The sequence below is a fragment of the Trifolium pratense genome, linkage group LG1 (assembly GCF_020283565.1).
Source record: "Trifolium pratense cultivar HEN17-A07 linkage group LG1, ARS_RC_1.1, whole genome shotgun sequence".
Lineage (NCBI taxonomy): Eukaryota > Viridiplantae > Streptophyta > Magnoliopsida > Fabales > Fabaceae > Trifolium > Trifolium pratense.
Window position 1 is genome coordinate 11849579 of NC_060059.1, and position 13244 is coordinate 11862822.

Here is a 13244-nt window from a genome sequence, read left to right on the forward strand (position 1 = left end):
AATTAACCACATTATACAAAATAATGGGCTTGATAAAATTATCAAATTTTGAGGCCTTGTGTCGGGGGGGGGGCAACCTGACAGGCTATGTGACGAGGATAAGAAGTGATCGTTAGTCCACAAGACATGTATAGAAATGAGAGCAGCTTCCGGTCAAAAGAGATCCGATGAATGAACTAAATTCACACAAGAATAAGATGGATCCTGAGGATGTCCATACAAACACGTTTAGATAACAAAAAATATAAAATTCAACAACTTGATACTATAGATACTATAGATGTTTGAATTTGACTATATCAATCCACTCAAGTATGGTACACCAGTTTGAGGAATCCAATCATCACCACTTAGAAAATTTGACACTGTGAAATTGGCTGCATCAGTAGCACCAATAACATGATAACCAGGCCATGTAACATGATTCACAGTGCTTGAACCTGCACCTCTATTATTGTATTCTGCATAGTACAAAGTGCTCAATGCAAAACTACCATTCCAATCATGCCAACCAGCTGAGTTTATGAAACTATCCATAGATGATTGCATAAAAACTGTCCTTGAGTATTCCTTCCATGGTCTCCCTAGATATGTTTGAACAGTTCCAACTTTAGGAGCCAAATCATCTGCTGCTTTAATAGTTGCATTTTGTATAGAGGTTCCAGTGTTTTGATTTGGATCGGTTCGACCTTGAGCTGTGATGGAATTGAATTGACCACTAAGAGGAAGGCGAGGATAAATGTTACAATTTTGCAAAACAACCGCAGCATTTCCAAATATGAAGTCAACAGTTCCATAAATATCACATTCTCTATAAAACTGCCTTAGAGAATGTGTATACAATGTGTCTTGATACCCTTCAAAACTGCAACTATAGAAGGTAGACATATCTGCTCCACAGCTACATGCCAATTCAGACTCGAAACAGACAGGTTCAGGGTAACACCAACAATCAGCTATCTATTTTGCATGCTGAAATCACTAACCCGGGCACTCAAACTGAAGGTAAGTCTAGTCAAATGGCAAAGAATGAAGGAACGGGAGGTATACCAAAGAAAAGATTGCGGTTGGAAGGAGGTCTAGAGGACAGGTATGAAGGTATCGGTGATACAAATATGCAAGAAGAAGAACCCATAACAGCGAAAGAAGGAGATGGCCTGACCACTGTTCATGACAATCCTTTATTTTCTGCAAACACTGTAAAGGCAGGACCTGCTAAGCAGGCCTGCCTCAAAAAATGAGTTGTATAAGTTGGAACTGTCGGGGTTTAGGGAGCCCGAGTGCAGTTCCAAACCTTAAGTACCTAGTCCGGATATATAAACCGGCTATAATAATATTGTATGAAACCATGTCAAATGCTAATAAAATTGAAGAGTTGAAATATATGTTGGGTTTTGAATCTTACTTTACTGTTGATAGAGAAGGAAGAGGTGGTGGAATAGCTGTAATGTGGAAAAATTCTTTAAAGTGCCAAATTATGAACTATTCTCTAAACCATGTTGACATTGAGGTGATTGATGACTCGAGGGGAATGTGGAGATTAACTGGTTTCTATGGATTCCCTGAAGGAGGTCGAAGAAGAGATTCATGGAATTTTCTCCGCCACTTAGCTAGCACTTCTCAACTCCCATGGTGCATCATTGGTGACTTTAACGACATCCTCTCGTCCGATGAAAAGAGAGGACGTACTGATAGACCAGATTGGCTCATCAATGGTTTTCGTGATGCCGTCATGGATGCTGGCCTTATTGACATAGAGCTGGTTGGTTACCCCTTCACTTGGTTTAAAAGCCTTGGTACTGAAAGAGCAGTTGAAGAAAAACTTGATAGAGCAATGGCGAATATTGAGTGGTGCAATTTGTTTACACACGCTGCTTTGGAATGCCTCACAACAACAGCCTCTGATCACTACCCCCTACATCTAAGTTGGGTTCAAAGAGATACTGACAACAGACCCCCAAAAAAATTCAAGTTCGAAAATTCTTGGCTGCTAGAACCAAATTTCAAGCAATTTATGCATCAAACTTGGAATTCAGCTGAAGGACCGTTGGTAACGCAAAAGTTGAATAATTGCGCTACAAGTTTAACTAAATGGAGTGCAGCAAATTGTCAACAAACACGGAAGGAGATAGAAAAGTACAGGCGTAAGTTAGAAGTGGTAAGAGCTCATGTAGATGCTACAAATCTGCATTATTATAATGAATTACGCCAGCGACTTGATTTTCTTCTAGTCAAGGATGATATGTTTTGGAGACAAAGAGCTAAAACTTTTTGGTATCGCGAAGGAGATCTCAATACGCGTTACTTTCATGCTACTGCTACAACCCGAAAGAACAAGAACTGGATTGTACGGCTAGAGGATGTTCACGGTAATGTCTGCAATTCTGTTGAAGACATTAAAGGTATAGCAAAAGACTATTTCATGAATCTGTTTCAGCAGCAAAATGGAGAGCGCATGCCTGTTATCAATGCGGTTACTTCAAATATTTCCGCGGAAGATAATAATGACCTCACTGCACCTTTCTCTATTGCTGAATTTAAAGATGTTGTATTTTCAATGGAAGCAGATAAGTGTCCAGGACCAGACGGTTTCAATCCTGGTTTTTACCACAATTTTTGGGATCTTTGTGGTAATGAAATTTTTGAGGCTGGATGCTCGTGGTTAGAGTGTGGCGCTTTTCCCCCAAGCCTTAACTCAACAAATATCGCACTTATTCCAAAAGGTGATTCGCAAGCATCCATGAAGGATTGGAGGCCAATCTCTTTGTGCAATGTTCTTTATAAAATTGTTGCGAAGGTTCTTGCAAATAGGCTGAAACCAATTCTTGAAAAGTGTATCTCTGAAAATCAATCAGCTTTTGTCCCAGGAAGATCAATTCTTGATAATGCAACGGCTGCCATTGAAATCATCCACTATATGAAGTCTAAAACAAAAGGTAAGAAGGGTGAGGTAGCGCTTAAGCTGGACATTAGCAAGGCTTATGACCGTATCGATTGGGAATACTTAAAAGACATAATGGCAAAGATGGGTTTATCTCAACAGTGGATTGGGTGGATTATGTTATGTGTTGAAACAGTTGACTACTCAATCATTGTCAACAGCAACCTGGTGGGACCTGTTGTTCCTGGTAGAGGCTTACGTCAAGGCGACCCTTTATCGCCATATCTCTTTATAATATGTGCAGAAGGGCTTTCAGCTCTAATTCGCCAAGTTGAGAACAGAGGAGATTTACATGGTATCAAGGTATGCAGGCGAGCACCTATTATCTCTCATCTTCTTTTCGCAGATGATTGTTTCCTTTTCTTTAAGGCAACGGTTCATGAGGCTATTGTGTTAAAGAATATTCTATCAGTTTATGAAGCGGCATCCGGTCAAGCTATCAATCTCCAAAAGTCTGAGTTCTACTGTAGTAGAAATGTACACGCTGATTTGCGTGAAGAAATTGCTCATCAGCTTGGTGTGCCTCAAGTCCTAGGCACCGGAAAGTATCTTGGCCTTCCATCCATGATTGGTAGAAGCAAAAAGTCAACTTTTAAATTTATAAAGGACAGAATTTGGAAGAAAATCAACTCTTGGAGTAGTAGACATCTCTCTCAAGCAGGCAGAGAAGTCATGATTAAATCTATCTTGCAATCTATTCCAACGTATGTGATGAGCATTTTTCTACTCCCTAAAACCTTACTGGATGATATAGAAAAGATGCTTAATTCTTTTTGGTGGGGTCATAGTGCTAACAACGGTCGCGGTTTACACTGGCTCTCTTGGGAATGACTCTCGGTGAGCAAAGATTATGGTGGTATGGGCTTCAAAAACCTTCAAGCTAGTATTCAATATGGCCATGCTAGGCAAACAAGCTTGGAATTTAATTACAAGACCAAGCAACTTAGTCACAAAATTACTCAAAGCTAAATATTTTCCAAATTGTGATTTCTTCGAGTCGAGCATCGGGCATAACCCAAGCTATGTCTGGAGGAGTATATGGAGCTCTAAGTCACTAGTCAAAGGGGGGTGTCGGTGGATTATTGGTACCGGCGAGCATATAAATATATGGGAGCAACATTGGCTCAAGGAAGGCATGCCACTTACTACACCTTATGACATGCAACGGTTTGGTGATATTACAAAAGTAAAGGATCTCATGTTGATCAACTCAAAAACATGGGATTTTGACAAGATCCGTGGTATTTTTGACAATATTACTCTAAGACGGATTATGTAGACTCCTCTTTATGCTTCTGTTCGTGATGACAAGCTAGTATGGAAGTTGGAACAAGACGGGTTTTATTCTGTTCGCAGTGCTTACAAACAATGTGTTAATGATGCAGGTTATCAAGACAGACACGGTGTTGCAGGTCAATGGAATAACATTTGGCATGCCAAAATTCCTCCAAAAGTGAAGAACCTTATTTGGCGCATTGGTCGGGATGTTTTACCAACACGCAAGAAGCTTAATAGCTGTGGAGTACAATGTCCAATGCATTGTGTTGTCTGTAACGATGGAGACGAAGATAGTACGCATGTATTGTTCTCATGTACAAGAAGCATTCAGTGCTGGCAGCAAGCAGGTTTGTGGGCTCATATCAGTACAGGTCTGGTTGCTAATAACAATATTGCAGAAAATTTGTTCTCAATTTTGCACCGGTTGAATAAAGACCAGCAAGAATTGTTTTGTGTATTAGTGTGGAGCATATGGAAGCGCAGGAATAACAAAGTGTGGGAAGATGTCACTGATTCTGACCAAACTGTGGTTGAACGTGCTAAACATTTAATCACGTCCTGGCGAAGTGCACAACAGATCTGTCAATCAGCCCATATAACTCAGCCGAGTCCTCAACAAACGGTCTGGACCAAGCCAAGACATGGAAGATACAAGTGTAATGTAGATGCGTCCTTTTCGCTAGATCGCAACAAGGTGGGAGTTGGTATGTGTTTAAGGGATGATCATGGTAGGTTTATGGCTGCGAGAACAGAGTGGATAGAACCTATAGTCGATGTGGAGATTGGTGAAGCCATGGGCTTGCTGCATGCACTCAAGTGGGTAGAAGGAATGCAGCTATATGACACTGATTTTGAAATGAATTGCAAAAAGATAGTCGACAGCCTTCACAGTAAAAGAACCTATCTCTCTGATCTTGGTGCTATTTTAATTGATTGTAGAAATATTCTAGCTTCTAATCTTGTGAACTCTGATGTTAAGTTCATTAGGAGACAAGCAAATGAAGTTGCTCATAGGCTTGTCGGGGCGGCTACATCCTTAGCTAGTTTCCATAATTTTATCACTATATCATCTTGTATTTACAACATTATTATTACTGAAATGAGATAAGCTTTTTTTCGTCAAAAAAAAAAATATATATATATATATATATATATATATATATATATATATATATATATATATATATATATGCTCCACTTCTCATTGCAACTGCTTGGTGTTTTCCTGGTCCAGCGGTGTTGCGGAATGTTATGTTTACAGCTACAAACCCTTGAGCTACCACAGCTGCAGATCCATATAAAGCATCAAGTTAGTGAACAAATAAATTTTTATAAGACTAAAAAATAAAATTGACCATATATTTAATATATGTCAAAGTGTCCCCGTCAGCATAGCTAATTGCATATAATATTTAGGGACCGGGTTCGAACCCTGGTACTCCCACTTATTCATCTTAAAAGGTGAAATTCTAGCCAGACTGCTTTACAAAAAAATATATATGTCAAAGTATAAACATTGTTTACCAAATGTGGCCGAATTGAATGTAGTGGACCCATCAACAACATTGTGATCACCTGTGATAACTGTTTGATTGATTCCTTCTCCAACCATCATCAAGTACTTCTTGTTTTTGGGTATAGATACATACTCTTGATACACACCTTTAGTGATTAAAATGAAGAAGTATCCATCGCTAGCAACTGTGTTATTCGGTGCAGCGGCTATTGCGTCGTTGATGGTGGTAAAATTTCCACTTCCATCTTGGCTAACAACTACAATATCACTCACCACAACACTATCTTCACCACTATTCGTTTGAAGTAATTTTCTTCCATGTTGTCTAGCAGAATCATATATAGCACGTGCTTTATTTGACATTTTCATTGGTAAACGACCATTTTTGAAATTCAAATGTCTTCCGTTTTGTGGCCATGATGTTCTTATTTTATTTTCAGGCACCCAACCCTTCTTGAACAAGGCTAGGGTGACACTATGAAGCTTTATGTCATCGGAGAGTGATGACGACAAGTCGTTTTTCACTCTTTGATCAGAAGCTATAGTGTTGAGACCATCCAAACATGTTTGCTGGTTAGTCAAAACGGCACTGAGAAAAGTTTCAAAATCCTCAGCTTGAGATGTTGGAAGAACATTATTAGATTGATTGGTAGTGGCATAAGTGTTTGATAAGTATTCAAAACTTAAGTCAGAGAGGAATCGACAATCTTCAAGGGCACGAATTGTCGATTGAGACAAAGACGGGCTACCCTGAAGATACGAGTCCATCGAATTACTGAACTTTCGAGATTGGGATAAAGATTTACGAATAGAAATGCGACCATAATCATAAATGTTGCCATTTTGATTGGCAAGTACATTTTTACAATAAATAGGGTCCACGGTAGACCCACAAATGGTTTCAGGTGGAACACCATTTGCTACACACAATGATACAAAGAACAAGATGGAAAGTAGAATGGTTTTGTTATTGAAAGCCATTGGTTTTTTGGATGTAAGAATAGAGGGTTGCTTTAGCTATAGAACTATAGAAGGATGTCTTGGGAATAATGCCTAAATATCTTTTTTGGAAGATTTTATATTTAAATATAGTTTAGATTTATATTTGAAATAATATAATATTAGGGTTTATGATTTATATTTCTGTTTAGAATATTTAAGATTTGTTTAGAATTTATTATAGGATTAGTTTTGTTTTAAAAATATATGTGATTTGTTTTTATATAGCTCTATATATAGAGCCATAAGCATATGAATAAAATAAGAACTTTAGTATTCTTTATATAACCCTATATTTGAGGAGAGTTTTCTCCCTAAATTTATATCTCACCAAATTCCGCAATACAAAAACAAAAAAAAAACCATATCAGGATGAGGTTATAAGGTGCATGTTTTGTAGGGTTTATATAGAGGAAGAATATTTTGTCGCATTACAATCATTAGTGAGAATGAAGTAAAGTCAACTAGTTGCTAGGATGAATTTGAATTTTCTTTGTATCTTTGATGTTGAAGTTGTGGCTACCTTGAATGCATTCACAAGTACCAACATAATATTATGTGAAATATTATATTTTGTTAGGAATTAAGGATATGAACTTAAACATCCTTCAAATGTAATGGTGGATGTATACAAATATTCTTTGGGATTGTATTTATTTGTTTAATATTTTTTTTAAGGAATATAGACTTATTTTATTGCCGTGGAATATAAAGTACTAATTTTGTTGTTAACGGTGTGGTTGGTCACAAGCAATCACTAGACACAAAAATACAAAACGATAGATTTTCTAGGAGACGACATAAACATGTTTGCTATATATTTTTTTTAGGTGCAAACGTGGATGCATATATTGTTACTCGAGGTTATGTTCTGATAAAACCTCAAATGTATAATAGTTAGACCATGGTATTGTTTTTTAAGTACAACATCACAGAAAGAAAAAGTCGTGGCAAAGGGTTGAATGTTCTCAATTCTCATGATCTCATCAAAGAATTTTCACCATATTATCCAATATTTAGAAATTCAACTAACTGATCGAAAAGTTAGAACCACCGGGGGTTGCAAATGCAATTGACCATATACAATAGTATTATTATTTTACATTTGTTTCTTTTGTGACAAAAATAATCCGATGATACTTCGGACCTGCATAATATTGAATGAGGCCTAAAGATAATATTAAAGTAAAAATGTTTGATAGATGAAGATTAACGGTATTCAATAAAAACGCATAAATCATTAATTTTTATCGGTCTCAATAACATATCAAATGATTTTAGATTTTTGTAAAATTCAACATGGATGATCTATACGATATAAGCTTTCAATCCAACGGTGGATTTTGTAAAATTTGTATTCGTTAAAACGTTATTGAGCGGTGTAACATTACTCAAATGTTACACCGGTGTAATTTGATCTCTCCCCATATATATATATATATATATATATATATATATATATATATATATATATATATATATATATATAAAGTGATTTTGGTTATAAAAAATGCCAAATCTCAAATTAAAATGTGCAAAAACATGGCATGATTCGTAACAATATGAATTATATATATTTGTATTTGCATTTAAAACAATTTATTTGTAGTGTTTCGTAAATATCATACAATGCCCAAACCATACCCGTGGATACCCGCCCAAACATATCTGTTTTGACGGGGAAAATTCGAGTTGACTGGGTTTGGTTTCGGGTTTGGGTTTTCTCCGATTTCAAAAGATGGGTTTGGGCCGGGTAATGGGTACATTGATACCCACCCGAACCCGTCCCCGAACCCGCCCCACTTATACTAAAAAATAGATTTCACCTCTTTTAAATTAAAAACGCTTAAACAATCTCTTAAATTATATTCATATATTTATTTTTAATTTGTGTATTAAACAAACTATTTTCTCTATTTTTTTTCTTTATTTAAAAACATATTGTTGAGAGAAAATAATTTTGAACATTTAACTTGTTTTTTAATAAAAAAAAAACTAAAATACAATCTAAATTCATGTGACAATTTGAGTAAAATAAAAGAAATTTAACTTGTAATGACATACAAAATTGTAACTAAAAGTCAAAAATCCGTATATACACCTCATATATTATATAACCTATATACCGTAACTCGTCTTTAACGTAACCCGGATCTGTTTTTCATACCGAAAAATCTTTTTTAAAATTACTCGTCTTTCATTTATGTACAAGAAATTTGACAAGTAGTGACAGACAAAAATTGTCAATAAAAGTCAAAAATTTATAGATAGAGTTCGTTCTAACGTATACCGAAAATATTTTTTAAATTAGTCTGGTTCAGTGTCCCTTACCGAAAAACCTTTTTAAAAATTTCTGACTTTTTATTGACGTACAAGAAATTTGACTTGGATCGACAAATAAAGACTATCACTACAAATCCAAATTTTGCAAATATATCTCGTACTGGCGTGTACCAGAAAACTTTTTTTTCTTAAATTCTGGTTTTAAGTTCTAAGAAATTTGACTTATAGTTGCAGACCAAAAGTGTCACGGAAGGTCCAACATCCGTAACAAAAACGGTCATGTGGCGGTGAACTCATGTGTGGTTCAAAAGGGTGAAAAATTGAAGGATAAAATTGAAATATTGTGTGATTTGTAGGGGTGAAAGGGAAAAAATTCTATTTATTGGTTTCAAATGGGTCCATTTTAATCATTTTTTTAAGTTGGTTTCAAACTCAAAAATTGCAGACAATTTAGCATCAATGGCTATAATTTTCCTCGTTTGAAATAGTTAAATTAATTTGCAAGAAGAAAGGTTAGGGCTCCAACTATTTTCTAGGAAGCATTACATACCAAGGAAGAGGAGAAGCGCAGATGCGCGAAGGACTAAAAGTGAATTTTCACAAGAGTCGGATGGTGGGCATAAAAGTGTCTATCATGTGGATTCAAAAAGTGGCAAAGATGTTAAGGCATTAAAAAATAAAAATATTAAGGCGTTTAACACAATATTATTGGGTAAATGGGTGTGGAGGATGTGTGTAGAGAAAGAAAATTTGTGGTACAGGATTCTTAAGTGGAAATATGGAGAGGTTGATGGGAAAATTAAGATGGAGGGTAGGAGGGTTTTAGCCAGGTTAAGAGATTTAGGGAGAGTGAGTAAGGACTAGAAGTAATTATAATTGGTTCGAGGAACACTCAAGACGAGTGATGGGTGGGGCTTTTTTACTACAGCAGCACACTTTTAAGGTGAATAAATGAAGTGTTTAGAGTTTGAACTTCGACCCTTGCATATAAAATGTAATTTCCCTACCAATATGATGATGGTCGGCAAATAAGATGACCACGGCGTGGAGCTTGACTTTCTTCAGCATTAAGGTTAACATGAACCGTTAGTGCCACTCCCCAATCTCCCATAAGCGCGTCCAACATATATATATTTTCACAGACAAATGAAGTGTTCTTGGTGAGAAATATTTAAGGTGTTGTAGTTGCTGCATTTTGGCCTTTAACATATCATCAATGGCCACCAACAAAAAAGGAAAAATCATGTATGGAGATTGGTTAAAACATTAAATTCAGACTCATTCGTTACTGAAGTCAACCATATGTCCATATATCCTTTGGAGAGATATCATATGTATAAGTATAATCATCAATTATATTTTTATAATAAAATTTACAACAAAGTCTCATGTTCCCTTGAACACAAATGCATATAGAGAAAACACGTTTAGATAACAAAAAATATAAAATTCAACCAACTTGATACTATAAATGTTTGAATTTGACTAGCTATATCAATCCACTCAAGTATGGGACACCAGTTTGAGGAATCCAACCATCACCACTCAAGAAGTTGGACACTGTGAAATTGGTTGCATCAGTAGCACCAATAACATGATAACCAGGCCATGTAACTCGATTCACAGTGCTTGAACCAAGTCCTCTATTATTGTATTCTGCATAGTACAAAGTGCTCAATGCAAAATTACCATCCCATTCATGCCAACCAGCAGAGTTAATGAAACTATCCATGGAGGATTGCATAAAAACTGTCCTTGAGTATTCCTTCCATGGTCTTCCAAGATATGTTTGAACTGTTCCAACTTTGGGAGCCAAATCATCTGCTGCTTTAATAGTCGCATTTTGTATCGACGTTCCGGTGTTTTGATTTGGATCGGTTCGACCTTGAGCTGTGATCGAATTGAATTGTCCACTTAGTGGAAGACGAGGATAAATATTACAATTTTGTAAAACAACTGCAGCATTTCCAAATATGAAATCAACAGTTCCATATATATCGCATTCTCTATAAAACTGCCTTAGAGAATGTGTATACAATGTGTCTTGATACCCTTCAAAACTGCAACTATAGAAGGTAGACATATCTGCTCCACTTCTCATTGCAACTGCTTGGTGTTTTCCTGGTCCAGCGGTGTTGCGGAATGTTATGTTTACAGCTACGAACCCTTGAGCAACCACAGCTGCAGATCCATATAAAGCATTGGGTTAGTGAATAAATAAATCTTTATAGGACTAAAAATAAACTTGGCCATATTTAATATATGTCAAAGTGTTCCCGTGAGCATAGCTCAATTAAAAGGGACATTGCATGTAATATGCAGGGATCGTGGTTTCTACCCTGGAACTTCCGGTTATTCACCTTAAAAGGTGAAGTTCTAGCCACTAGACTACTTGAAAAAAAAAAAATATGTCAAAGTATTAACTTTGCTTACCAAATGTGGCCGAATTGAATGTAGTGGACCCATCAACAACATTGTGATCGCCTGTGATAACTGTTTGTTTGATTCCTTCTCCAACCATCATCAAGTACTTCTTGTTTTTGGGTATAGAAACATACTCTTGATACACACCTTCGGTGATGAAAATGAAAAAGTATCCATCGCTAGCAACTGTGTTATTCGGTGCAGCAGCTATTGCGTCGTTGATAGTGGTAAAATTTCCACTTCCATCTTGGCTAACAACTACAATATCACTCACCACAACACTATCTTCACCACTATTCGTTTGAAGTAATTTTCTTCCATGTTGTCTAGCAGAATCATATATAGCACGTACTTTATTTGACATTTTCAATGGTAAACGACCATTATTAAAATTCAAATGTCTTCCGTTTTGTGGCGATGATGTCCTTATTTTATTTTCAGGCACCCAACCCTTCTTGTACAAGGCTAGAGTGACACTATGAAGCTTTATGTCATCAGAGAGTGATGACGACAAGTCGTTTTTCACTCTTTGATCAGAAGCTATAGTGTTGAGACCATCCAAACATGTTTGTTGGTTAGTCAAAACGGCACTGAGAAAAGTTTCAAAATCCTCAGCTTGAGTTGTTGGAAGAACATTATTAGATTGATTTGTAGTGGCATAAGTGTTTGATAAGTATTCAAAACTTAAGTCAGCAAGGAATCGACAATCTTCAAGAGCACGAATTGTCGATTGAGACAAAGACGAGCTGCCATGAAGATATGAGTCAATTGAAGTCATAAACTTCCGAGATTGGGATAAAGATTTACGAATAGAAATACGACCATAGTCATAAATGTTGCCATTTTGATTGGCTAGCACATTTTTACAATAAGTAGGGTCTACCGTAGACCCACAAATGGTTTCAGGTGGAACACCGTTTGCTACACACAATGATACAAAGAACAAGATCGAAAGTAGAAAGGTTTTGTTATTGAAAGCCATTGTTTTTTAGATGAAGGAATTAAAAGTTGGTGTTATATTGCTAGAAGGATGAGTTTAAGTTGCATGGTTTGTAGGGTTTATATAGATTTAGAATGAAGATGTTGTTGCATTATAATCATTAATTAATTCGTGGGAATGTTGGAAAGTCAACTAGTTGTTAGAATGGATTTGAATTGTCTTTGTATCTTTGATGTTGATGTTGTGTCTACCGTGAATGCATTCACCAAGTACAACCAAATATATATATTGCTAAATATTTGATTTTGTTAGGAATTAAGGATATGAATTTAAACATTCATCAAAGTTCAATGTAATAGTGGATGTATACAAATATTCCTTGGGTTATATTTATTTGTTTACGTTGGTTTATAAGGTTAGTTTGGTACACGACTTATCTTATTGCAATGGAATATTTAAAAATTATAGTTTAGTTGTTAATGGCGGGGTTGGTTCCTAGCAATGACTAGACACACAAATACAAAACGAAAGATTTTCTACGAGACGACATTAACGACGTGGGTGCTATATATATTTTTTGGTGCAAACGTGTGTGCTATATAGTTTCTTGACATTGCGTAGATATTTTGATAAAATAAAAAGCACAAAAGTGATATTGGTGATAGAGAGATTTTCTTACCAAAGTGGTTAAGTGGTACTATAACCGAGCTATGTTTACTTAGCCACGAACCTAAATAATTTTAATTTAGGCATAAACACAAAAGTTTGAAAAAAATAATTAAAAATATAATAAAGTCGTGTTACATATGATGTGAATAAATTGTTTTACATTTAAATTTTTTCATTTGTGTGTTCAAATAATG

The 13244-nt window shown here is 35.9% G+C and overlaps 2 protein-coding genes across 4 annotated transcripts; both read right to left on the reverse strand.

Annotated features, from left to right (window-relative positions):
* Positions 1-171: 171 nt before the first annotated feature.
* LOC123881898 (probable pectinesterase/pectinesterase inhibitor 7) lies at positions 172-6751 on the reverse strand. 3 transcript variants are annotated; one of them, XM_045930824.1, is made up of 4 exons: positions 5744-6751; positions 5413-5504; position 5064; positions 172-893 (listed from the first exon to the last, which is right to left on the reverse strand). In XM_045930824.1, exons 1-4 carry the CDS (start codon positions 6714-6716, stop codon positions 295-297), a joined length of 1665 nt encoding a protein of 554 aa, XP_045786780.1. In that variant the 5' UTR covers positions 6717-6751; the 3' UTR covers positions 172-294. The 3 variants fall into 3 exon arrangements, with proteins under 3 accessions (XP_045786780.1, XP_045786644.1, XP_045786713.1); XM_045930688.1 differs by lacking the exon at position 5064 and having other exon boundaries at positions 172-900; positions 5419-5504; XM_045930757.1 differs by lacking the exon at position 5064 and having other exon boundaries at positions 172-890; positions 5418-5504.
* A 3551-nt stretch (positions 6752-10302) lies between these two features.
* On the reverse strand, positions 10303-12474 carry LOC123882102 (probable pectinesterase/pectinesterase inhibitor 20). Its single transcript, XM_045930939.1, has 2 exons — positions 11451-12474; positions 10303-11198 (listed from the first exon to the last, which is right to left on the reverse strand). The coding sequence occupies exons 1-2, from the start codon at positions 12421-12423 to the stop codon at positions 10507-10509; spliced, it is 1665 nt and encodes a 554-aa protein (XP_045786895.1). The 5' UTR covers positions 12424-12474; the 3' UTR covers positions 10303-10506.
* Between the last annotated feature and the right edge of the window lie 770 nt (positions 12475-13244).